At 41.9% G+C, this 25,000-nt stretch overlaps 1 protein-coding gene and 1 non-coding gene across 2 annotated transcripts in view; one reads left to right on the forward strand and one right to left on the reverse strand.

The window, feature by feature from the left end:
• LOC123484873 (netrin receptor DCC-like) overlaps positions 1 to 25,000 on the forward strand; it is a 296,376-nt gene that overhangs the window by 247,036 nt on the left and 24,340 nt on the right. The window contains exons 3-5 of the mRNA XM_045215606.1: positions 854 to 1,141; positions 12,249 to 12,399; positions 12,688 to 12,824. Of these exons, the coding sequence (XP_045071541.1) occupies positions 854 to 1,141; positions 12,249 to 12,399; positions 12,688 to 12,824 (576 nt within the window). The remainder of the gene's footprint in view (positions 1 to 853; positions 1,142 to 12,248; positions 12,400 to 12,687; positions 12,825 to 25,000) is intronic.
• On the reverse strand, positions 15,604 to 15,677 carry trnaa-cgc. Its single transcript has one exon. It is a non-coding gene; the product is annotated as a tRNA-Ala (tRNA).

A 25,000-nucleotide genomic window follows, 5' to 3' on the forward strand; every position in this document is an offset into this window, starting at 1 on the left:
ATAGGAGTTATCACATACAGTAAATGTGGAAGGGTTTATTGAGTTATGTGTTGGACGGATCTCAGAAATATAGTAGATCCATTTGGGACATATTTCGAATGTCATTGTGATGGATGGATCGTAGACACTTGCCAGTCTGTTGGACAGGGGCTAACGAGACTTACAGTATTCATAGTTATCACACTAATTAGCAGAAGTATCAAGGTCTCTCAATGGTTCACTGGAAAATCACAAAATAATTGTTCCCTTGGTGGTCCTCTGTAAACGCTACACAGCACTGCTACAGATCATATTATTGAAATGACTGGGTATTTCTAACATGATATCCCTTATATTATTGAAATGACTGGGGTATTTCTAACATGATATCCCTCATATTATTTTGCTGTGCTGGTGGTATTTGAGGAGAGAGAGAAAGTAAATAGAAGAAGGTGATTGGTTTGATCTCACAGCAGATAGCTTCCACCTCTCTCTTTCTATTGGTTCTTTATATCTGCTTTATCTCCAACTACATAGTTACTCTTCTCTCCCTTGTAAGGTTTTCTTCATATCAACTATAGCTTCTGACCCCCTGTCCCTGTCTCTCTCTCTCTCTCCTCTCTCCCCAGGTCCCCTGAAGCTCGTGGTCCATACAGAATCAGTGTCTTCGTACCTGTGATTCCTTCTAACTCAGTGTCTCTTCTCAGTGTCGTCTAACCCACTGTCTCTCTCTCTCTCTCTCTCTCTCTCTCTCTCTCTCTCTCTCTCTCTCTCACCAGGTCCGTTGAAGCTGGTCCCTACAGAGTCAGTGTCTAACCCACTGTCTCTCTCTCTCTCTCTCTCTCTCTCTCTCTCGCTCTCTCTCTCCCACCAGGTCCCTTGAAACTAGTGGTGCCTACAGAGTCAGTGAGCTCCTACCTGGGTGACACGGCCCTGCTGCGCTGTGAGGTGACTGGGGATCCCATGCCCGTGGTACGCTGGCAGAAGAACAGAGAGGACCTGCCCCTCACCTTAACCCCAGAGAGCAGAGTGGTGGTACTGCCCTCTGGCTCGCTCCAGGTCAACAAGGTCCAACCACCAGACTCTGCCACCTACCGCTGCCTGGCAGACAACCCTGGCAGCGCCCGCACCGGCAGCGACGCAGACCTACGCGTGTTGCCAGGTAGGCTTCAGTAGCTAACTCCTATTGGCAGAGATATTCTGCCCGCATATGTAAATTGAACTAGCTAGCTAGCGCCCACAAGATTTTGTTCTGGGTTCAGAGATTACCTCCTACAGTACTTGACTGTAAGGTGGGAGTGGGACACTGGGTTTGATTGTAATGCAGTGAAATATAATTTATGATGAATGCATGCTTTGTCCAATGAGTACATCATCTTGTTTTACTCACAGGCCTCACGGGAAGTCTTAGGTCCTTTCAAGCATTTCACAATACATGCCAGGACATATTTTATTGTAGTCACTATGGCAGATGTTTTATTTGATTTATGTGACCTTGCTGAGACCAAGGTCTCTTTCACAGATGACCCTGTATCAAACATCAATACACATCAATATAAACACATCAATATATACACATCAATATAAACACATCAGTATATTCACATCAATATAAACACATCAGTATATTCACATCAATATATACACATCAATATAAACACATCAGTATATTCACATCAATATAAACACATCAATATATTCACATCAATATAAACACATCAATATTCACGTCAATATAAACACATCAATATTCACGTCAATATAAACACATCAATATAAACACATCAATATAAACACATCAATATTCACATCAATATAAACACATCAATATTCACATCAATATAAACACATCAATATTCACATCAATATAAACACATCAATATAAACACATCAATATAAACACATCAATATAAACACATCAATATTCACATATATTCTGTTGCCCGTAATAAAGCTTAGTGTGTTATGATAAACTGTGTCCAGTGGCTTCAATACAGTGGCAGCTGCATTCATATAGACGATATCCCCAGTGGCTTCAATACAGTGGCAGCTGCATTCATATAGACGATATCCCCAGTGGCTTCAATACAGTGGCAGCTGTATTCATATAGACGATATCCCCAGTGGCTTCAATACAGTGGCAGCTGTATTCATATAGACGATATCCCCAGTGGCTTCAATACAGTGGCAGCTGCATTCATATAGACGATATCCCCAGTGGCTTCAATACAGTGGCAGCTGCATTCATATAGAGGATATCCCCAGTGGCTTCAATACAGTGGCAGCTGTATTCATATAGACGATATCCCCAGTAGCTTCAATACAGTGGCAGCTGTATTCATATAGACGATATCCCCAGTGGCTTCAATACAGTGGCAGCTGCATTCATATAGACGATATCCCCAGTGGCTTCAATACAGTGGCAGCTGCATTCATATAGACGATATCCCCAGTGGCTTCAATACAGTGGCAGCTGTATTCATATAGACGATATCCCCAGTGGCTTCAATACAGTGGCAGCTGCATTCATATAGACGATATCCCCAGTGGCTTCAATACCAGTGGCAGCTGCATTCATATAGACGATATCCCCAGTGGCTTCAATACAGTGGCAGCTGTATTCATATAGACGATATCCCCAGTGGCTTCAATACAGTGGCAGCTGCATTCATATAGACGATATCCCCAGTGGCTTCAATACAGTGGCAGCTGTATTCCATATAGACGATATCCCCAGTGGCTTCAATACAGTGGCAGCTGTATTCATATAGACGATATCCCCAGTGGCTTCAATACAGTGGCAGCTGCATTCATATAGACGATATCCCCAGTGGCTTCAATACAGTGGCAGCTGCAATCATATAGACGATATCCCCAGTGGCTTCAATACAGTGGCAGCTGTATTCATATAGACGATATCCCCAGTGGCTTCAATACAGTGGCAGCTGCATTCATATAGACGATATCCCCAGTGGCTTCAATACAGTGGCAGCTGTATTCATATAGACGATATCCCCAGTGGCTTCAATACAGTGGCAGCTGCATTCATATAGACGATATCCCCAGTGGCTTCAATACAGTGGCAGCTGTATTCATATAGACGATATCCCCAGTGGCTTCAATACAGTGGCAGCTGCATTCATATAGACGATATCCCCAGTGGCTTCAATACAGTGGCAGCTGCATTCATATAGACGATATCCCCAGTGGCTTCAATACAGTGGCAGCTGCATTCATATAGACGATATCCCCAGTGGCTTCAATACAGTGGCAGCTGTATTCATATAGACGATATCCCCAGTGGCTTCAATACAGTGGCAGCTGTATTCATATAGACGATATCCCCAGTGGCTTCAATACAGTGGCAGCTGCATTCATATAGACGATATCCCCAGTGGCTTCAATACAGTGGCAGCTGTATTCATATAGACGATATCCCCAGTGGCTTCAATACAGTGGCAGCTGTATTCATATAGACGATATCCCCAGTGGCTTCAATACAGTGGCAGCTGTATTCATATAGACGATATCCCCAGTGGCTTCAATACAGTGGCAGCTGCATTCATATAGACGATATCCCCAGTGGCTTCAATACAGTGGCAGCTGTATTCATATAGACGATATCCCCAGTGGCTTCAATACAGTGGCAGCTGCATTCATATAGACGATATCCCCAGTGGCTTCAATACAGTGGCAGCTGTATTCATATAGACGATATCCCCAGTGGCTTCAATACAGTGGCAGCTGCATTCATATAGACGATATCCCCAGTGGCTTCAATACAGTTGCAGCTGCATTCATATAGACGATATCCCCATTATCTATAACCGGGATGAATGTCAACTGAATGATTTGTTTTCTGTTATTTAATGAAAGGCGTGGCCTATTCCTATAAAGGAAGCCCATTTTAATTATTAACTAACTCATCAACATGCTTTCTGAAACATAGCTTGGTCCTCTGTAGCTCAGCTGGTAGAGCACGGCGCTTGTAACGCCAAGGTAGTGGGTTCGATCCCCGGGACCACCCATACATAAAAATGTATGCACGCATGACTGTAAGTCGCTTTGGATAAAAGCGTCTGCTAAATGGCATGTTATTATATTATTATAGCTTCTCGTCAATCAAGATGCCTAGATATTTATTTTCTACATTGTAGAATAATAGTGAAGACATCAAAACTATGAAATAACACATATGGAATCATGTAGTAACCAAAAAAGTGTTAAACAAATCATAATATATTTAATATTTGAGATTCTTCAATGTAGCCACCCTTTGCCTTGATGACAGCTTTGCACACTCTTGGCATTCTCTCAACCAGCTTCATGAGGTAGTCACCTGGAATGCATTTCAATTAACAGTTGTGCCTTCTTAAAAGTTAATTTGTGGAATTTTGTTCCTTCTTAATGCTTTTGAGCCAATCAGTTGTGTTGTGACAAGGTAGGGGGGGTATACAGAAGATAGCCCTATTTGGTAAAAGACCAAGTCCATATTATGGAAGAACAGCTCAAATAAGCAAAGAGAAACTACAGTATCGTTACTTTAAGACATGAAGGTCAGTCAATACGGAAAATTTCAATAACTTTGAACGTTTCTTCAAGTGCAGTCGCAAAAACCGTCAAGCGCTATGATGAAACTGGCTCTCATGAGGACCGCCACAGGAATGGAAGACCCAGAGTTACCTCTGCTGCAGAGGATAAGTTCATTAGAGTTACCAGCCTCAGAAATTGCAGCCCAAATAAATGCTTCACAGAGTTCAAGTAACAGACACATCTCAACTTCAACTGTTCAGAGGAGAATGTGTGAATCAGGCCTTCATGGTCGAAATGCTGCAAAGAAACCACTACTAAAGGACACCAATAATAAGAAGAGACTTGCTTGGGCCAAGAAATACAATCAATGGACATTAGACTGGTGGAAATTTGTCCTTTGGTCTGGAGTCTAAATTTGAGATTCTTGGTTCCAACCGCCGTGTCTTTGTGAGAAGCGGTGAGTGTGAGCGGATGATCTCCACATGTGTTTGTGGGGCTGCTTTGCTGGTGACACTGTCTGTGATTTACTTAGAATTCAAGGCACACTTAACCAGAATGGCTACCACAGTATTCTGCAGCGATACTCCATCCCATCTTGTTTGGGCTTAGTGGGACTATAATTTGTTTTTCAACAGGACGACCCAACACACCTCCAGGCTGTGTAAGGGCTATTTTACCAAGAAGGAGAGTGATGGAGTGCTGAATCAGATGACCTGGCCTCCACAATCCCCCGACCTCAACCAAATTGAGTTAGTTTGGGATGAGTCGGACTGCAGAGTGAAGGAAAATCAGCCAACAAGTGCTCAGCATATGTGGGAACTCCTTCAAGACTGTTGGAAAAGCATTCCAGATGAAACTGGTTGAGAGAATGCCAAGAGTGTGCAAAGCTGTCATCAAGGCAAAGGGTGGCTATTTGAAGGATCTCAAATATTAAATATATTTTGATTTGTTTAACACTTATTTGGTTACTACATGATTCCATATGTGTTATTTCATAGTTTTGATGTCTTCAGTATTATTCTACAATGTAGAAAATAGTAAAAATAAAGAAAAACCCTTGAATGAGTAGGTGTTCCAAAACTTTTGACCGGTAGTGTACTCGTGCATAATTCATCAGATACATTTTTACGTGATTTGGAGAATAAAAAAGACTTGTTTTACCTGAATAAAATACATATTTCAGTTCAACAACGTGGTCAACTGTGTGGGCAACAGGTGTACGTTACAATTTTTTGCAGATAGACCAACATTGTTATATAGACAGTAAAAAAGTACAGGACCTAAAATCGATCCCTGAGGGACACCTTTCATAATATCAAGGAAACCTGACTGACCACCAGGTGATCTGATCCTCTTATAACGTAATACACGACTATTCTATAGCACAGTAGGTATCCTTTGACCTTATGTTTGAGTGTATGTACATGGGTGTGCCTCGTGGCACTGTCCTATGACCTCCAGCATGATGAATATCCCTCATACTGTCAGAACATCCTGTAATTGAATCACTACAGCTGATCCTAGATTGACCTTTAAACGAATGTACTACAGTTCATATGTACTCCTGTCTGATCCTTTAAAGGGCTTTGTAGTCTGTACAGTTCAGGTCTCTGAGGAGAGGACATTGATTGATGAACGGATGGATTGATCACATAATCTCTCCCTCCGTATGTTGTCACCTTCTCACCAAGCTGCTTGGCGATGGTCTTGTAGCCCATTCCAGCCTTGTGTAGGTCTACAATCCTGTCCCTGACATCCTTGGAGAGCTCTTTGGTCTTGGCCATGGTGGAGAGTTTGGAATCTGATTGATTGATTGCTTCTGTGGACAGGTGTCTTTTATACAGATAACAAACTGAGATTAGGAGCACTCCCTTTAAGAGTGTGCTCCTAATCTCAGCTCGTTACCTGTATAAAAGACACCTGGGAGCCAGAAATCTTTCTGATTGAGAGGGGGTCAAATACTTATTTCCCTCATTAAAATGCAAATCAATTTATAACGTTTTTGACATGCATTTTTCTGGATTTTTGTTGTTGTTATTCTGTCTCTCACTGTTCAAATAAACCTACCATTATAATGATAGACTGATCATGTCTTTGTCAGTGGGCAAACGTACAAAATCAGCAGGGGATCAAATACTTTTTTCCCCTCACTGTAGGCAGGCCATGAATGGCCTCACACACCAGTACAGTAGGAGGTGGTGTATGCACCTAAAAATTGGATGCGATCCTCCAACCAAATCCTGAAGAAGAAGAAGAAGAAGAAGAAGAAGAAGAAGAAGAAGAAGAAGAAGAAGAAGAAGAAGAAGAAGATGAAGAAGATGAAGAAGAAGAAGAACAAGAAGAAGAAGAAGAAGAAGATGAAGAAGAAGAAGAAGAAGAAGAAGAAGAAGAAGAAGAAGAAGAAGAAGAAGAAGAAGAAGAAGAAGAAGAAGAAACCTAGCCAACTGACCACGCTGTGATGTCATGAGTCATATAAAAAAACATATGATTTACCAAAACCAGGCACAGCTCATCAACAGTCTAACACCAAGCATGGTGGTGGCAGCTTTTCAGCGGCAGGGGATTGGAGACTGGTTAGGATAGAGGGAACAATGAATGGAGCCAAATACAGGCAAATCCTTGATGATAGCCTGCTTCAGAGTGCAGACGACCTTAGACTGGGCGCGAAGATTTACGTTCCAACAGAACAATGACCCCAAGCATACAGTCAAAGCAACGCTGGAATGGCTTCAGAACAAGAATGTGAAAGTCCTGGAGAGGCCCAGCCAAAGCTCAGACTTGAATCCCATTGAAAATCTGTGGAAAGACTTGAAGATTGCTGTTCACCGCTGCTCCCCATCTAACTTAACAGAGCTTGACAAAATGTGTAAGGAAGAATGGGAGAAAACCCCAAAATCCAGATGTACAAAGCTGATACAGACATACCCAAGACGACTCAAAGCTGTAATCGCTGCCAAAGGTGCTTCTACAAAGTATTGATTCAGGGGTGTGAAAACGTATATAAATGAGATATTTCTTTATTTCATTTTCAATAAATTAGCATAAATGTCTAAAATCATGTTTTTCACTTTGTCATTATGGGGTATTGTGTGTAGATGGGTGAGGAAAGAAAATCAATTTAATCAATTTTTGAATTGAGGCTGTAACACAACAAAAGGTGGAGGCGTATGAATACTTTCTGAAGGCACTGTGCATAGCTGTAGGTCTGTATGTAATTGGGCAATCACATGTTATCACAACTTGTGAAAGCAACCAAGTCAAGCTTGGGTAAAATCAAAGGATTTCTTTACAAAATGCTGCCTATTTTCTTACAATAGAAGTGTTTCTTGTAACATGGATCTGATTCATCCAATGAAATGGGTGTCTGTCCCTGCGCTGTACACACACACACACACACACACACACACACACACACACACAAAGTATTGTACAACTAACTTTGTTGGACAAAAATATTTTCCCTAACCCATACCCTAACCCGTACCTTTACCCTAACCTTAACCTTAACCCTAGCCCCTAACCCAACCCTAATCTAACCCTAGCTCCCAACCCAACCCTAAATCTAACCCTAGCTCCTAACCATAAACCTAATTCTAACCCTAACACTAATTCTAACATTAACCCTAAACCCCCTAGAAATAGCATTTGACCTTGTGGGGACCAACAAAATGTCCCCAGCTGGTCCAATTTTTGTTTGTTTACTATTCTTGTGGGGACTTCTGGTCTTTACGAGTATAGTTAAACACGTCCACATTTAACTACCTCTCAAGTCTCTTCTGGATGTGTATAACAAAAGAACCAAGCTTGGGGTTATGGAGGGTCAGCCCATTTCAGTTCTATCTCACAGCCAAATGCTCTGGAGCCCTCAACCCTCACTCACACTCACACTCACACTCACACTCACACACACACACACACACACACACACACACACACACACACACACACACACACACACACACACACACACACACACACACACACACACACACACACACACACACACACACACACACACACACACACACACACTCCATCTCCCTGATTGGCTGTCTGTCAGATAAACCATTGTTTAGCTACATGGCTATGCCTGACTGCACTTTGTGTTGTTGGGGAAATACAATCAGGCTTGGATCTAAATTGCAGGTATTGAAGTGAGAAAACTCACAATCACGTTGAAGGAATCCCCCAGTGTAGAGGGTGACTGTCTGGGTGGAGTAACTTCGGCAAGTTGATTGAGCCTCTGTTGCTGGCATTCTGAGATGAGACTGAACTGAAGTATAAGGTAGCTGAAACAGAGAATTGTGGGTGAAGGCGCACCACAGGGATGTGTGCTGTCACGTCTTTAGATTGATTAGATCGTTTTTGCCATTATGGTCCGTTAGGGTATGCAACAGGAATGTGTGTTGTTGCCTCTTTAAAATTGCATTTACCCTCAGCAAGGACTAGTCTAACCATAGCGCTTTGTTAGGAGAAGGACTAGTTTAACCACAGAGCTTTGTTAGGAGAAGAACTAGTTTAACCACAGAGCTTTGTTAGGAGATGGACTAGTTTAACCACAGAGCTTTGTTAGGAGAAGGACTAGTTTAACCACAGAGCTTTGTTAGGAGATGGACTAGTTTAACCACAGAGCTTTGTTAGGAGAAGGACTAGTTTAACCACAGAGCTTTGTTAGGAGAAGGACTAGTTTAACCACAGAGCTTGTTAGGAGAAGGACTAGTTTAACCACAGAGCTTGTTAGGAGAAGGACTAGTCTAACCACAGAGCTTTGTTAGGAGAAGGACTAGTTTAACCACAGAGCTTTGTTAGGAGAAGGACTAGTTTAACCACAGAGCTTTGTTAGGAGAAGGACTAGTTTAACCACAGAGCTTGTTAGGAGATGGACTAGTTTAACCACAGAGCTTTGTTAGGAGAAGGACTAGTTTAACCACAGAGCTTTGTTAGGAGAAGGACTAGTTTAACCACAGAGCTTTGTTAGGAGAAGGACTAGTTTAACCACAGAGCTTTGTTAGGAGAAGGACTAGTTTAACCACAGAGCTTGTTAGGAGAAGGACTAGTTTAACCACAGAGCTTGTTAGGAGAAGGACTAGTTTAACCACAGAGCTTGTTAGGAGAAGGACTAGTTTAACCACAGAGCTTTGTTAGGAGAAGGACTAGTTTAACCACAGAGCTTGTTAGGAGAAGGACTAGTTTAACCACAGAGCTTGTTAGGATATGGACTAGTCTAATCACAGTGCTTGTTAGGAGATGAGACAACATTAACAAAAACAACATTGAAGGAACAGACAGATAGCAGAAAGAACATTTAATTAAGGAACAGAGATAACAAAAATAACATTTTAGTGAACAATTCTCATGGGTTTCTTCTGCCCCAAAATCTAATGTTGAAGTAAACAGCGTGTTAGGATATACTGGCATCAGGATGAGAAGAAATCAAATAGTTTGAGCCTTTTGTCAAAATTGTTCGGATGATTTTTCCCATTGAAATATGAACTCATTCATCCACTGATAAGCACTTGTTTAAAAGCTGAGGGATGGGGCTGGAGAAATAGAACCTCTCTCAAATTCATAGACAGAGCAATGGAAACAAGGACTGACCATCCATGATATCAAAATGATAGTTTTAACCATGTTTTGAGGCGATATAGTGTTTGTATACATTTACTCTGTTTACAAACATTGGAGTAAAAGAAGCTTCTATTTTGGGTTCTGACGGGGTACGACAGTTGAACTAAGGTCATCAGGCATTTAGAAGTTATATTCTTCAAGAATCAATAGGTAGATGTAATTAATTTCTAAGTCCAAAAATGGATGTAGCAAATGCAGATTGCCCCTTTAACACAGCCACTTTTAAAACCAACTACTGTTTCAATCAGCCACTAGTTTAACCAGCCATTAGTTCAACCTCTTGCACCAACTGGTTAATCTTCCAAAGAAAAGCCAAAATGTGGTACCTGCTCACTCTTTGCTCTGTCACCCAGATAAGAGAAGTGTTTGATGTTGGCCTTTCTCTCTCTCTGTTCAATTTAAGGGCTTTATTGGCATGGGAAACGTACAGTTGAAGTCGGAAGATTACATACACCTTAGCCAAATACATTTAAACTCAGTTTTTCAAAATGTCTGACATTTAATCCTAGTAAAAATTCGCTGTCTTAGGTCAGTTAGGATCACCACTTTATTTTAAGAATGTGAAATGTCAGAATAATAGTAGAGAGAATGATTAATTTCTTTCATCACATTCCCAGTGGGTCAGAAGTTTACATACACTCAATTAGTATTTGGTAGCATTGCCTTTAAATTGTTTAACTTGGGTCAAACGTTTCGGGTAGCCTTCCACAAGCTTCCCACAATAAGTTGGGTGAATTTTGGCCCATTCCTCCTGACAGAGCTGGTGTAACTGAGTCAGGTTTATAGGCCTCCTTGCTCGCAAACGCTATTTCAGTTCTGCCCAGACATTTTCTATAGGATTGAGGTCAGGGCTTTGTGATGGCCACTCCAATACCTTGACTTTGTTGTCCTTAAGCCATTTTGCCACAACTTTGGAAGTTTGCTTGGGGTCATTGTCCATTTGGATGACCCATTTGCGACCAAGCTTTAACTTCCTGACTGATGTCTTGAGATGTTGCTTCAATATATCCACATAATTTTCCTTCCTCGTGATGCCATCTATTTTGTGAAGTGCACCAGTCCCTCCTGCAGCAAAGCACCCCCACAGCATGATGCTGCCACCCCCGTGCTTCACGGTTGGGATGGTGTTCTTCGGCTTGCAAGCTCCCTCTTTTTCCTCCAAACATAACGATGGTCATTATGGCCAAACAGTTCTATTTTTGTTTCATCAGACCAGAGGACATTTTTCCAAAAAGTACGATCTTTGTCCCCATGTGCAGTTGCAAACCGTAGTCTGGCTTTTTTATGGCGGTTTTGGAGCAGTGGCTTTTTCCTTGCTGAGCGGCCTTTCAGGTTATGTCGATATAGGACTCGTTTTACTGTGGATATATATACTTTTGTACCTGTTTCCTCCAGTATCTTCACAAGGTCATTTGCTGTTGTTCTGGGATTGATTTGCACTTTTCGCACAAAAGTACGTTCATCTCTAGGAGACAGAACGTGTCTCCTTCCTGAGCGGTATGACGGCTGCGTGGTCCCATGGTGTTTATACTTGCATACTATTGTTTGTACAGATGAACGTGGTACCTTCAGGCATTTGGAAATTGCTCCCAAGGATGAACCAGACTTGTGGAGGTCTACAATTCTTTTTCTGAGGTCTTGGCTGATTTCTTTTGATTTTCCCATGATGTCAAGCAAAGAGGCACTGAGTTTGAAGGTAGGCCTTGAAATACATTCACAGGTACACCTCCAATTGACTCAAATGATGTCAATTAGCCTACCAGAAGCTTCTAAAGCCATGAAATAATTTTCTGGCCATTTTCTATGCCTTTCTCAACAGCAAGGCTATGCTCACTGAGTCTGTACATAGTCAAAGCTTTCCTTAAGTTTGGGTCAGTTACAGTGGTCAGGTATTCTGCCAATGTGTACTGCTAAATGACTTAAATGTAAATGTAAAATGTAAGTAATTCTCTTTTTGTTTTCTCATGATTTGGTTGGGTCTAATTGTGTTGTTGTCTCTCTCTCTCTCTCTCTCTCTCTCTCTCTCTCTCTCTCTCTCTCTCTCTCTCTCTCTCTCTCTTTGTCTCTCTGTCTGTCTGTCTCTCTGTCTGTCTCTCTGTAACCTCCAGAACCTGGAACCACCAGGGGCCTTCTGTTCCTCCAGAAGCCCCAGAGAGTCACCTCCCTCCTGGGGAGAGATGCCGTGTTGGAGTGCGCCGCCTCGGGGTTCCCCACCCCCGCCTTCCACTGGATGAGAGGAGCTGAGATGATACAGAGCAGGTGAGTGGAGCAGCATCAAACCACTACCCAGCCAGCAAAGCTGGTACAAATAACGACATCACAACTAGTTTTGCACGCTGGGTATGAGTCGGAGCCACAAGTCGTTTTTGTCATGTAATATCACTAACTACTGCACTGTACAAGATATTGCATTGATTTCTGGGAGATATCTGGAAGTTGTTTATACGGTATCGCAGGGCACAGAGTGTCATTGTTGTGAACAAATGCCTGTTTTCATGCACGGTTTTTATGTCTTTGATTCGTCCTTGTCATTCCGTGGTTCTGCAGGTCTAAGAAGTACTCCCTGCTGGGTGGCAGTAACCTCCTGATCAGCAGCGTAACGGACGATGACTCAGGCTCCTACAGCTGCCTGGCGTTTAACAAGAACCACAACATCACGGCTTCCTGTGAGCTGTCCGTCCTCGGTAAGTGTGTCCCACGAGACCGCCACTCGTCGCCCGGTGGGAAACTATCTCTGCGGGCACACACAAGCACACACACACACACACAGGCACACACACACACACACACACACACACACACACACACACACACACACAGACACACACACACACACACACACACACACACACACACACAAGCCTGATCTCTATAGGTGTCTCTCTGTCCATGTCTCTTCTCTATCGCTTTCATGGTCTCAAATCTGTGGAAAATTGAACCGTTTCAGTTCTCAAACCTCCCGAGGCCAAAACTCTGAACACCAGGGAGTTGGGAAACGTCAAACTCTGTCAGAGATTTATGTGGTGTATCAAACGTAAACAAGTTTTTGACTGCCATTTTCCCTGACAAAAATGAACTACATCCATAACGTTTGTTTAGGATTTTGGTTAACCTAGATTAGACAAACTACATGATCTGGTATATCTTCAATATCATGAGAATAACATTTAATCTGACAGCATTTTATAGTATTTTATTCTGAAGGATGTCCTTTAATGTGATTATTCAGAATTGTTCTAAAATACTGATACTGTATAGTCCAGATGTGTGAAAAACTATGCATTTCACTCCAAGAACAGCTATTTCATAACAGCACTGCAAGTTAACAAAAATAGCCCACCCTTGAAAGTTTGATCCAAACTTGTGAAATGCTTCGGCAGACCTCACTTGATCAAATGAAGTTTGTAAAAGAGTGGAATACTCCTTGGAGAGATCTTCAAATGAAGTTTGCAATATCGCCTTCGCTTGCCTCTCTCCTTTCACCTCCTTCACTCTGTCTAGCTATCAGAATGCAGCACTTGAAGGAGCTCTGGAATCCAGAATGTTGACGTCCATTTGAATATCTTTGCCAACTGCCAACCTTCTGCTAGTTTGGAAGGCTGCCTGATATGGATAAGGCTGCCTGATATGGAGAAGGCTGCCTGATATGGAGAAGGCTGCATGATATGGAGAAGGCTGCATGATATGGAGAAGGCTGCCTGATAGTGAGAAGGCTGCCTGATAGTGAGAAGGCTGCCTGATATGGAGAAGGCTGCCTGATAGTGAGAAGGCTGCCTGATATGGAGAAGGCTGCCTGATATGGAGAAGGCTGCCTGATTTGGAGAAGGCTGCCTGATATGGAGAAGGCTGCCTGATAGTGAGAAGGCTGCCTGATATGGAGAAGGCTGCCTGATTTGGAGAAGGCTGCCTGATATGGAGAAGGCTGCCTGATATGGAGAAGGCTGCCTGATAGTAGAAGGCTGCCTGATATGGAGAAGGCTGCCTGAATTGGAGAAGGCTGCCTGATATGGAGAAGGCTGCCTGATAGGGGAGGCTGCCTGATAGCGAGAAGGCTGCCTGATATGGAGAAGGCTGCCTGATATGGAGAAGGCTGCCTGATAGTGAGAAGGCTGCCTGATATGGAGAAGGCTGCCTGATATGGAGAAGGCTGCCTGATATGGAGAAGGCTGCCTGATAGTGAGAAGGCTGCCTGATTTGGAGAAGGCTGCCTGATAGTGAGAAGGCTGCCTGATATGGAGAAGGCTGCCTGATTTGGAGAAGGCTGCCTGATATGGAGAAGGCTGCCTGATATGGAGAAGGCTGCCTGATAGTGAGAAGGCTGCCTGATATGGAGAAGGCTGCCTGATATGGAGAAGGCTGCCTGATAGGGAGAAGGCTGCCTGATTTGGAGAAGGCTGCCTGATAGTGAGAAGGCTGCCTGATAGTGAGGCTGCCTGATAGTGAGAAGGCTGCCTGATGGTGAGAAGGCTGGTCCTGATATGGAGAAGGTAGGGAAAGGTCTGTGTGAGCATTTGAAATATTTGCGTAAACTCTTCACAGTTGTGTTCTTTGGGTGTCACCGAATAGACTGATACCCCATTTCATTGCTCCACATTCCAACCTTGTTTAACATTATCTAGCCTAAATATTAAATGATTCCACCAATTGTAACCTTCAGCGTCATTTTCAAAGAGGTACTTTTATTTTGTAGGCGAACCGCAAATTCCACTATTGTGGCTAATCCGTATTGTGGCTAGCATCACAACACATACCCCGGTCCGGTCAAGCCTCACTAGCCAGATGAAGTTTACTGGCTGCTTATAACGTTAGCTTTCGGCAACAGGATTAAGTAGCCGGCTAGCTAGTTATTTTCATGAACTGAAGTTCGATTTCAATAGGAGAACAGCAAGTGGCTACCTAGCTAATACTTACTCACATGGATTCCTAAATCATTTTCCTAAGAATATTGAAAAAGACTGTAGTTTCTGCTGGTCATTGTTTTCAGGCTGGTTACATTGGTGCTAGCTAGGTAACGTTACCAAGCTAAAGCTAGCTAGCTACCCCAGAAGTTGCTAATAACATCTGTATCAAAGATATTTGCAAAAAATAAAATATCGTGTTCGTTTGATCCTGATCTTATTTCAAATGCTCACACAGACGTTTTTCCATTCGGTCTAACAAATAATGCCTTATTACCAACGCGGTATTGTAAACCTATCGTGGCCGGTGTGTGCTTGTTTGCAGACATTTTCGACAGTGCTAACTGATAGTAGTGGTGTTGCTTGGCTTGCACATGCAAATTCAGCACACACAACATTCTATAATATAATTGTATTATTTGACGTGTATCTTTTTGGGCACGCAAAGACCTTAATAGCATTCCATAGCCTGAGACAATGTCAAGTTTCCCCTCTAACTGATAGTTTAGCAGACGCTCTTACCCAGAGCGACTTACAGTTAGTGAGTGCATACATTTTTCATACTGGCCCCCTGTGGGAATCGAACCCACAACCCTGACGTTGCGAGCGCCATGCTCTACCAACTGAGCTACAGGAGGCCTTCACATCAAACTCAATGACTGATCTCAGGCCAAGATGCTTTTTAAACCATAAGATCTAAATATAAAGCTGTTAACTTTGCATTATGAAGCAGTTTTAGAAACATCTGCTAATTTGAGAAATTATAGTCATTTATACTCAAACATGACTGGCTTAGATGTGCACTGAGTGTACAAAACATTAGGAACACCTGCTCTTTCCATGACATAGACTGACCAGGTGAATCCAAGTGAAAGCTATGATCCCTTATTGATGTCACTCGTTAAAGCCACTTCAATCAGTGTAGATTAAGGGGAGGAGACAGGGTAGCCCTTTCCTGAAGTCGAATGACCTAGTGGCCTCATGGGTGGAATATTATTAATATGTTTCATAATTTCATAATTAATACATTATAAAATAAATGTGTTTCTATGTCAAACAGTTTTGTAGTAATTCAGTCGTCTGTGATGCATATAACGTATATTATTTGGATGCAAACTCAACATTGAATACATTTCAACTCTATAGCCAATTTGTAAGTCGCTCTGGATAAGAGCGTCTGCTAAATGACGTAAATGTAAATGTAGATAATTTTTTTCCAGTCTATAACCATGTGTGTGAAGTGTATACTTTTGTTTCAAAGTAGATTTGTTTAAGACTACCAAGAAACACTCAGTGTGACCCTGATTTAGCCCACTCAGTAAAAGTTTAAAGAAGGATTTTTAAGCCTTGAGACAATTAAGATATGGATTGTGAATGGGTGCCATTCAGAGGGTGAATGGGCAAGTCAAAAGATTGAAGTGCCTTTGAACAGGGTATGGTAATAGGTGCCAGGCACACCGGTTTGAGTGTGTCAAGAACTGCAATGCTGCTGGGTTTTTCACACTCAACAGTTTCCTGTGTGTATCAAGAATGGTCCGCCACCCAAAGGACTTGACACAGCTGTGGGAAACATTGAAGTCAACATGGGGCCAGCATCCCTGTGGAACGCTTTCGACACCTTGTAGAGTCCATGCGAACCCCAACGAATTGAGGCTGTTCTGATGGCAAAAGGGGGTGCAACTCAATATTAGGAAGGTGTTCTTAATGTTTTGTACACTCAGTGTATATTAGATTACAAAATGAAGCTATATCGTCCAAACAGATTGTATTATAGTCTGATCAATAAAACAACTGATCAATTTATTTGATCAGTTCATCCATAGTCTATATGCAATTGAACAGGTGGTGGTTTTGAAAAGGGGGGGCGGCGATCCAACAAACAACATTATTTCAATAAAACAAATGGTACTGGAACTGACAGGATATCACACACTTATCACAGAGAGAAACTGATTTCAATACATAATTCCCCAGCAACACAAGCAGAGACAGTGTGTGTGTGTGTGTGTGTGTGTGTGTGTGTGTGTGTGTGAAGGCTGTGTACAAGCCAGCAGTTAATGGCCAGATTCTTTCATATAATGTTCAGCACTTCCTATAGCTGTTGTGTGGGAGGATGTAACAAGTCACTGTTAAGGAGCAGCAGTGCTGTACGGCCGGCTCTAAAATAATGCCGAAGATGGATCTTGTTTTCTTTAGAATGTTGAGCATGAACATATTGCCTTCACACAGATTCACAAGTATTCACTTCACATTCATTGGAATGGCTTTCATAAAGATGATTCACAGAATCCTTAACTTAACAAATGCATTACGTTGGACAATGCTTTCTTTAAGCTTGTTATGACATGCAGAATCACAGCAGGGCTTATGGTAACAGCAGTCAGTCTGTTTTGAAGCAAAAGTGCCCTGCATCCCAAATGACACCCTATTTATTCATCATATAGTGCACTACTCTGGTCAAAAGTAGTGCACTATATAGGGAATAGGGTGCCATTTGGGACAGTGCAGTGGAGCCGATGATCTTTGCATGCTACGTTCCCTGTTAGCTATCCCTTGTCCCCCCCCCCCCCATATGGTGGATGGGTAGCTTTTGGATTTATGCTTTTATCTGTCAGTCAGTCAGCACAGCGATGTGACAAGCACACGCATGAGATTACCCAGAAAGCTGCTGTTCCTTTATGATGTGTTACAAGTTGTAGCGATGCAGTAGCCATTGATCCACGCTAATCTCACTGTTACTTTGCTGGAAACACTCACTGTTTTCATTGACAGTGGGTAGTGACCGCAAGCTTAGGAACCATCCTCTCTGTCTCTCTCTCTTTCTCCCTTTCTCGCTCTCTCTCTTTCGCTCTCTCTCTCTCTCTGTCTCTCTCTCTCTTTTTTCTCTCTCTCTCTTTCTCCCTTTCTCTCTCTCTCTCTCTTTCTCTCTCTTTCTCTCTCTGTCTCTCGCTCTCTTTTTTCTCTCTCTCTCTTTCTCCCTTTTGCTCTCTCTCTCTCTCTCTCTCTCTCTCTCTCTCTCTCTCTCTCTCTCTCTCTCTCTCTCTCTCTCTCTCTCTCTCTCTCTGTCTCTGTCTCTCTCTCTCTGTCTCTCTCTCCGTTTCGCTCTCTCTCTCTCTTTTTCCCTCTCTCTCTCTCTCACTTTCGCGCTCTCTCTCTCTTTCTCCCTTTCGCTCTCTCTCTCTCTCTCTCTCTCTCTCTCTCTCTCTCTCTCTCTCTCTCTCTCTCTCTCTCTCTCTCTCTCTCTCTCTCTCTCTTTATCTCTCTCTCTCTGTCTCTCTCTCTCTCTCTCTCTCTCTCTCTCTATTTCTCCTTTTTGCTCTCTCTCTCTCTCTCTCTGTCTCTCTCTCTCTCTCTCTCTCTCTCTCTCCATCTCTCTCTCTCTCCCTCTCTCTCTCTCTCTCTCTCTCTCTCTCTCCGGGAGTCGCACTAGCTACTGTTGCTGTGAATTATGGCTGGGCCTGCATCCCAAATGGCACCCTATTCCCTATGTAGTGCACTACTTTTGAACAGTGCCCTATGGGTTTCCCTATTGGCCCTGGTCAAAAGTAGTGCCCTACATCGTGAATAGGGTGCCATTTGGGACGCAGCCTGGCTGTAGCTAAGCAGCTGGTGGCAGGTTTATTTTAATGGGCACTTTTCAACCTCCTTTTCATTGTCTCCAGCACAATACCAGTGTCAACATATGTGAAAACGGCGCATTTCTACGTTTTGTAGAAAAAAAATATTAAAAGTTTTAAAAAGTTCTACCCGATGACATCATGAAATGTTAAAACATTTTTTTTTTTTACTGTGATTTTCAAACACAATGACATTCACAGTGACGTGGGGAGCAAGAAAATACTCTCTCTTAGAAAATCACTGTTTTTTACTTTTAATCCTACCCTGTGATGTCACACACAGAGAAGCATTTTTTAGAACCTTTCTTCTTCTCTGTTTAACCACAGATCATAGAAACGTGCCCTTTTCACACACGTAGACACTGGTTTGGTTCTGGAGATCATTCATATGAGGTTGAAAAGTGACGGAATTGCCCTTTAAATTAGACGGGTAGAGTCATTACAGCACTGCTTAAATAATCTTTAATGCTGCTAATTCTATCATGGATTTGCACAGCACACTGAGGTGTGTGTGTGTGTGTGAGGTGTTTGAGGTGTCTGTGAATATAGCTGTAGCTAGCTGTGCACTAGATACATGGGTTGCACCAACGTGGTTTAAATTCATCTTAGATTAGACCTAATCTAGACATTGTAAATCTAGGTTTTTAAGGTCCTCTGTAGCTCAATTGGTAGAGCATGGCGCTTGTAACGCCAGGGTAGTGGGTTCGATCCCCGGGAACACCCATACGTAAAAATATATGAACACATGACTGTAAGTTGCTTTGGATAAAAGCGTCTGCTAAATGGCTTATTATTAATCAGAGATGTGTTGCACCACTTAATTTTAAACCTGGATTAGTTAATCTAAGGTTGAATAACTAAACTATGATTAACTATGACGTGCCATAATGGAATTCACCGTAGCAATATGTTCAAATTCTATTTATATGGAAACAAAACCAGCACCAGTCATTGCTAGCTTGCTAGCTAGCAAAGTGAGTTTTCACTTCAGGCTAAATTATTAAATTAATTGCATTGAAATTAGTTAGCTGGCTAGTTGACATTACAAGCCACATGAGCAAAAAATAAAATGTATCACACCAGAAATACAGCATATACGCTGACGTTTGATTAATTCAAACCTCCTTCTGTAGCAGCTTAGATTTAATCCCTAAACTAAGTTTAATATTTGATTTGAAAACAATGGAGCAACGAGATTAAATGTGATCTTAGTTTAAAGTCAAAATTACATTTTGTTTAGAAGAAGGATTATATTTAACTAGGATTAATTTACAACAACGGGTTTAAAGTTTGGGGCAACAAGATTAATAGATACACCTTGATTTAACCCTGTCTAAGAGTTCATCTATATTGGTGCAACCCACCCTAAGAGGTTTGCCCCTTAGAGCCACAGAACTAAGAGGTTTTATGTTGCCCTTATTTTTGAAATAATATAAAATGTGAGTCTTTTTAAAACCACCCACACTAAAAACACCTATTTCTTGCAAAGTAGAGGTCAGCCCTGCTTGACATTTTTATTTTCCTTTCACACTAAAAACGGTTTCTATTTTCAGTATTTTTAGAGAATTCCACTTCAAATTAAAAGAGAAACCCACACGCTGCTCCTGCCAGTATCACTTATTTTTATTCAAGTTTATGTGTCATCCTCTTGGCCTTCGTCAGAGCGTTTTGTTCCCATGGACCTGCACCTGTTGGTAGATGGGTAAGAAGTCCAGAGAGTAGCGGGGGGAAATTGGGCTCAGAGGGAGTGATGAGAATCCAGAAAGTATTCATACCTCTTGACTTATTCCACATGTTGTTGTGTTACAGCCTGAATTCAAAATAATTAAATTGATGTGATCTACACACAATACACACAATACCCCATAATAGAAATGTTTGCACATTTATATGAAAATTAAACAGATTCTACAAGAACCAATATTACTCCCTAAAAACACACCCCTTTGGAACAATCCTTGGATAACTTTTCAGAATTCACCGATAAATTGGCCCGTATGGAAAACTAAAAGCATAGAAACCGTAAGTGACTTGGTAACAGGATATATACGATTGTTTCCATGACAAGAATTAAAAAGCAATTTTGGACTGACCAACGTAGACCAATTTTCAAATACACGCAACTTAAAAGTTTTATATCAAGACATGTATATCTGAAATCTTTTGGACATCAGAGCAATGTTGAGGGAATTCTATTTGAGTCAGATAAATATACTGATAGGACTGGTATGATATACAAAAACTATATGAACTATTGGAACCAAGGCTTAAAAATAACTGATATTGGCACAAGAGGAGGGAGTGTTGGCTAACGGAATTACAGTTAACGGAAAATGTGCATTTAATCCAGTATAAACTAATGTATGGAATGTATTGTACGTGAGACAAAATTCACAAATTCTACAGCAGAACAGCAGAGTCATGTCTTACGTGTGAAACTAACAGCGACTCAATAATCCACGCCTTCTGGGAGTGGTATAAAATCCAAAAGTTATGGGCGGAGTTAGAAAGATGGCTGCCAGAAGTTTTACAATATAAAATATACTTTTAATCTGCATATTTCAAGACATGGCATAAGAGGGTGCGGTGAGATTACCCAATGGGTTGGACCGTACTTTTCTCGTCAATTATTTTTGAAAAAAAAGTTTACTTAAAAACAGGGATCCTCCATTGTCGGGACGGTGGGAGAATCAAATGCATTATTATTTGAATATTGAAAGGGTGTGGGTGTAACAGTGTTGCTTCCGTCCCTCTCCTCGCCTGGGCTTGAACCAGGGACCCTCTGCACACATCCACAACAGTCGCCCTCGAAGCACCGTTACCCGTCGCTCCACAAAAGCCACGGCCCTTGCAGAGCAAAGGGAAACAACTACTTCAAGGTCTCAGAGCGAGTGACGTCACCGATTGAAATGCTACTAGCGCGCACCGCTAACTAGCGCGCACCGCTAACTAGCTAGCCATTTCACACCGGTTACAGGTGCTGGAGATGGCGCATGTGGGTCTGGGCAGGGGTGTGTGTCTGTCTGTATTTTGTCTGTGTTTGTTTATAAAAAAATATATATATATATATATATAATAAAAACATAAATTGATCATGTAATTTCAGATAGACGATATCTCTCAATATTGGCCACCGTTGATTGGATATTTGAGTGATATAAAATAAAAATGAACTATACCTGACAAGTATGAGTGGTTTAGGTTAGTTTCCCATCCTTTGTGGGCTCGGCCTGTCAAGCAGCAGCCAAAACGAACGCTCTGCACCGTATTGTTACCGTATTGTCTTGAACTTACCTCAAGTTTCTGCAAGAGTCATTTCTCAATGTTGCATCACCTTTCACCTTTCATCGAGTTCACTTCCTTAACTGCATATACTCTCAGTCCTGAGAGAGAGATACTTCTATATCTGCCTTGCTTGCTGTTTTGGGGTTTTAGGCTGGGTTTCTGCATTGTACTTTGTGACATCTGCTGATATGCAAAGGGCTTTATAAACACATTTGATTGATTGATTGAGATCAGAGATAGATATTCCTCCCTGTCTTTCTCTGACACTATTGCCTACTTATCTAGCTCAGTTTGCAGAAACTGTAACACCAAATTAAAAATCAATTTCACCTGCAAGCTACCAACCATCTAAAATCCTTTGTTGTTTGTTTTTCATCAGTATCACCTAGGCCACTAATTCAAACAGAGTTTGGGACTTTGATTCCTGCAAAACAGTTTTATCAAAATTATTTGGATAAGGTGTCTAAAGGAATCTGAAAAACCCTCATCATCAATAAGGACAGCTTAACAAGCATAATCTTTAATCAGTTGTAAAAAAAAAAAAAAGTACCTTCAAGTTTCTCTCTAAATGTGTAACACAACAAATAAACGTTTCTATTCTGTGTTCCTGGAGAATATCAGGCCAGTGGTTTTATAGTGGTAGACTGAACACTGCTGAGCTGTGACCTCTTACAGCTGTGACCTCTTACAGCTGTGACCTCTTACTGCTGTGACCTCTTACAGCTGTGACCTCTTACAGCTGTGACCTCTTACTGCTGTGACCTCTTACAGCTGTGACCTCTTACTGCTGTGACCTCTTACTGCTGTGACCTCTTACAGCTGTGACCTCTTACTGCTGTGACCTCTTACAGCTGTGACCTCTTACTGCTGTGACCTCTTACAGCTGTGACCTCTTACTGCTGTGACCTCTTACAGCTGTGACCTCTTACAGCCAGCACCATCATGGAGCATATGCTGGTTTGGTGTTTTTTAGAATTTGACATTGTGGTGAAAAATCGAATAAATCCAAGAGACTAGCATTGCCAGTATGATAGAGACTCATGCATTGACATACATGTATGTCCTAATATGTACACCATGCCAGGCGCTCTCATACAGGCCTTTAATATGGTTGTATGGAGTGTTTTACCATAGCAGCTATTTTCCAGTGCCTACCTACATTTACAGACAGCTCAACCAAGACATACTATGCTACCGCAATATGGCACTGTACCCTATATCCTCACTATGTCTCTCTCTGGTGTTATGTTTTCTAAACCGTGACACTTTGTGACAATGATGTATTCCACACTAAAGGCTACGAGCTGATGTATTGGGCGTGTATTGGGCACGGAATGAATGCAGACCCATGGAACATAGTGTGTGTTCCAAATGGCTTCCTGTTCTCTATGTAGTGCACTGCTGTTGACCAGGGCTCGACCAGCGATAGAGGGATTAGGGTGCCATTTTTAGAAGAAGCAGCTTTAGTGTCCATGATTAAGGATAATGAATGTTTGTTATTTTCTATAATAATGACTTCATTGAGCCTCATTAAGGCTTTTAGCAGACCAATTAATTTAACAAAGACAATGTCAATGGCTCAGGATGCATCGCAAAGAGACACCCTGTTCCCTCTATAGTGCACTACTTTAGACCAGAGAATGACACCCTGTTCCCTCAATAGTGCACTACTTTTGACCAAGGTGCCGTTTGGGACGTAACCTCAGTTTTGGGTTATCATTCACTGGGAGACCACTGTGTGGATGTTGTGGTTGTGGTTGATATTTGTGTTGTGTTACATTACTCCTGCTCAGTGCATGGATTGGCCCTACATAGACCTAAGCAATACTCAGTCAGTCATTATTGACACACACACACACACACACACACACACACACACACACACACACACACACACACACACACACACACACACACACACACACACACACACACATTCTCTCTCTCTCTCTCTCTCTCTCTCTCTCTCTCTCTCTCTCTCTCTCTCTCTCTCTCTCTCTCTCTCTCTCTCTCTCTCTCTCTCTCTCTCTCTCTCTCTCTTTTCTTTCTTGAAAATACATTGTTCCTAGTTTGATTGTTAATGCTGTGAAGCATCTCGTTAGTCTGCAGGCAGTAATTGTGGCTTAGACCCACAGCATGTTAGCTGCCAACACCCCTGCAGCTCGCAGACCCAGCAGACCCAAGCCTCATCCAATACAGATGACACCAGACCAGACCTCAATTGATCAATTGTATTGCCGTTATATATATCCTGATTTCTGAGGAAAGCTGAATCATTCAACGAGTGACCTATGAAATGGTAGATTGAGAAAAATGTGAAGTGACTAGTGCACTACTGTCTGGACATATCATTTCACATCATTTTTACATAGGTCAAATATCACTAGTCATGACACTAGTGGTCCTCTGTAGCTCAATTGGTTGAGCATGGGGCTTGTAACGCCAGGGTAGTGGGTTCGATCCCCGGGACCACCCATACGTAAAAATGTATGCACACATGACTGTAAGTCGCTTTGGATAAAAGCGTCTGCTAAATATTATATCAAATCGAACTTATTTTTAGATCAGCAGTTTTCACAAAATGCTTTATAGATACCCAGTCTAAAACCCCAAAGAACAATTGATGCAGAGGCAGAAGCACAAATCAGTGATGGATTGTTTGCTCAGATCTGGAGAGGATGGCATGAATTACGAATTTGTCTTTTTATTTATTATGATATAGATGTGTGCACATTGTGTGCCTTTCAGAAGTCTGTCTGAAACAGTCATCGTTTACAGTGCAGAACACTGTGCCTTTCAAATAAAATAAAATAAAATTTTATTTGCCACATGCGCCGAATACAACAGGTGTAGACATTACAGTGAAATGCTACTTACAGCCCTTAACCAACAATGCAGTTTTTTAAGAAAAAGTAAAATAAAAAAAAGTGTTAAGTAATAAAATAAAAGCAAATAACTAAAGAGCAGCAGTAAAATAAAATAACAGCAGGGAGGCTATATACAGGGGGGCAGTGCAAATAGTCTGGGTAGCCATTTGATTAGCTGTTCAGTTGTCTTATG

Source organism: Coregonus clupeaformis, unplaced genomic scaffold, assembly GCF_020615455.1.
Source record: "Coregonus clupeaformis isolate EN_2021a unplaced genomic scaffold, ASM2061545v1 scaf0481, whole genome shotgun sequence".
NCBI lineage: Eukaryota > Metazoa > Chordata > Actinopteri > Salmoniformes > Salmonidae > Coregonus > Coregonus clupeaformis.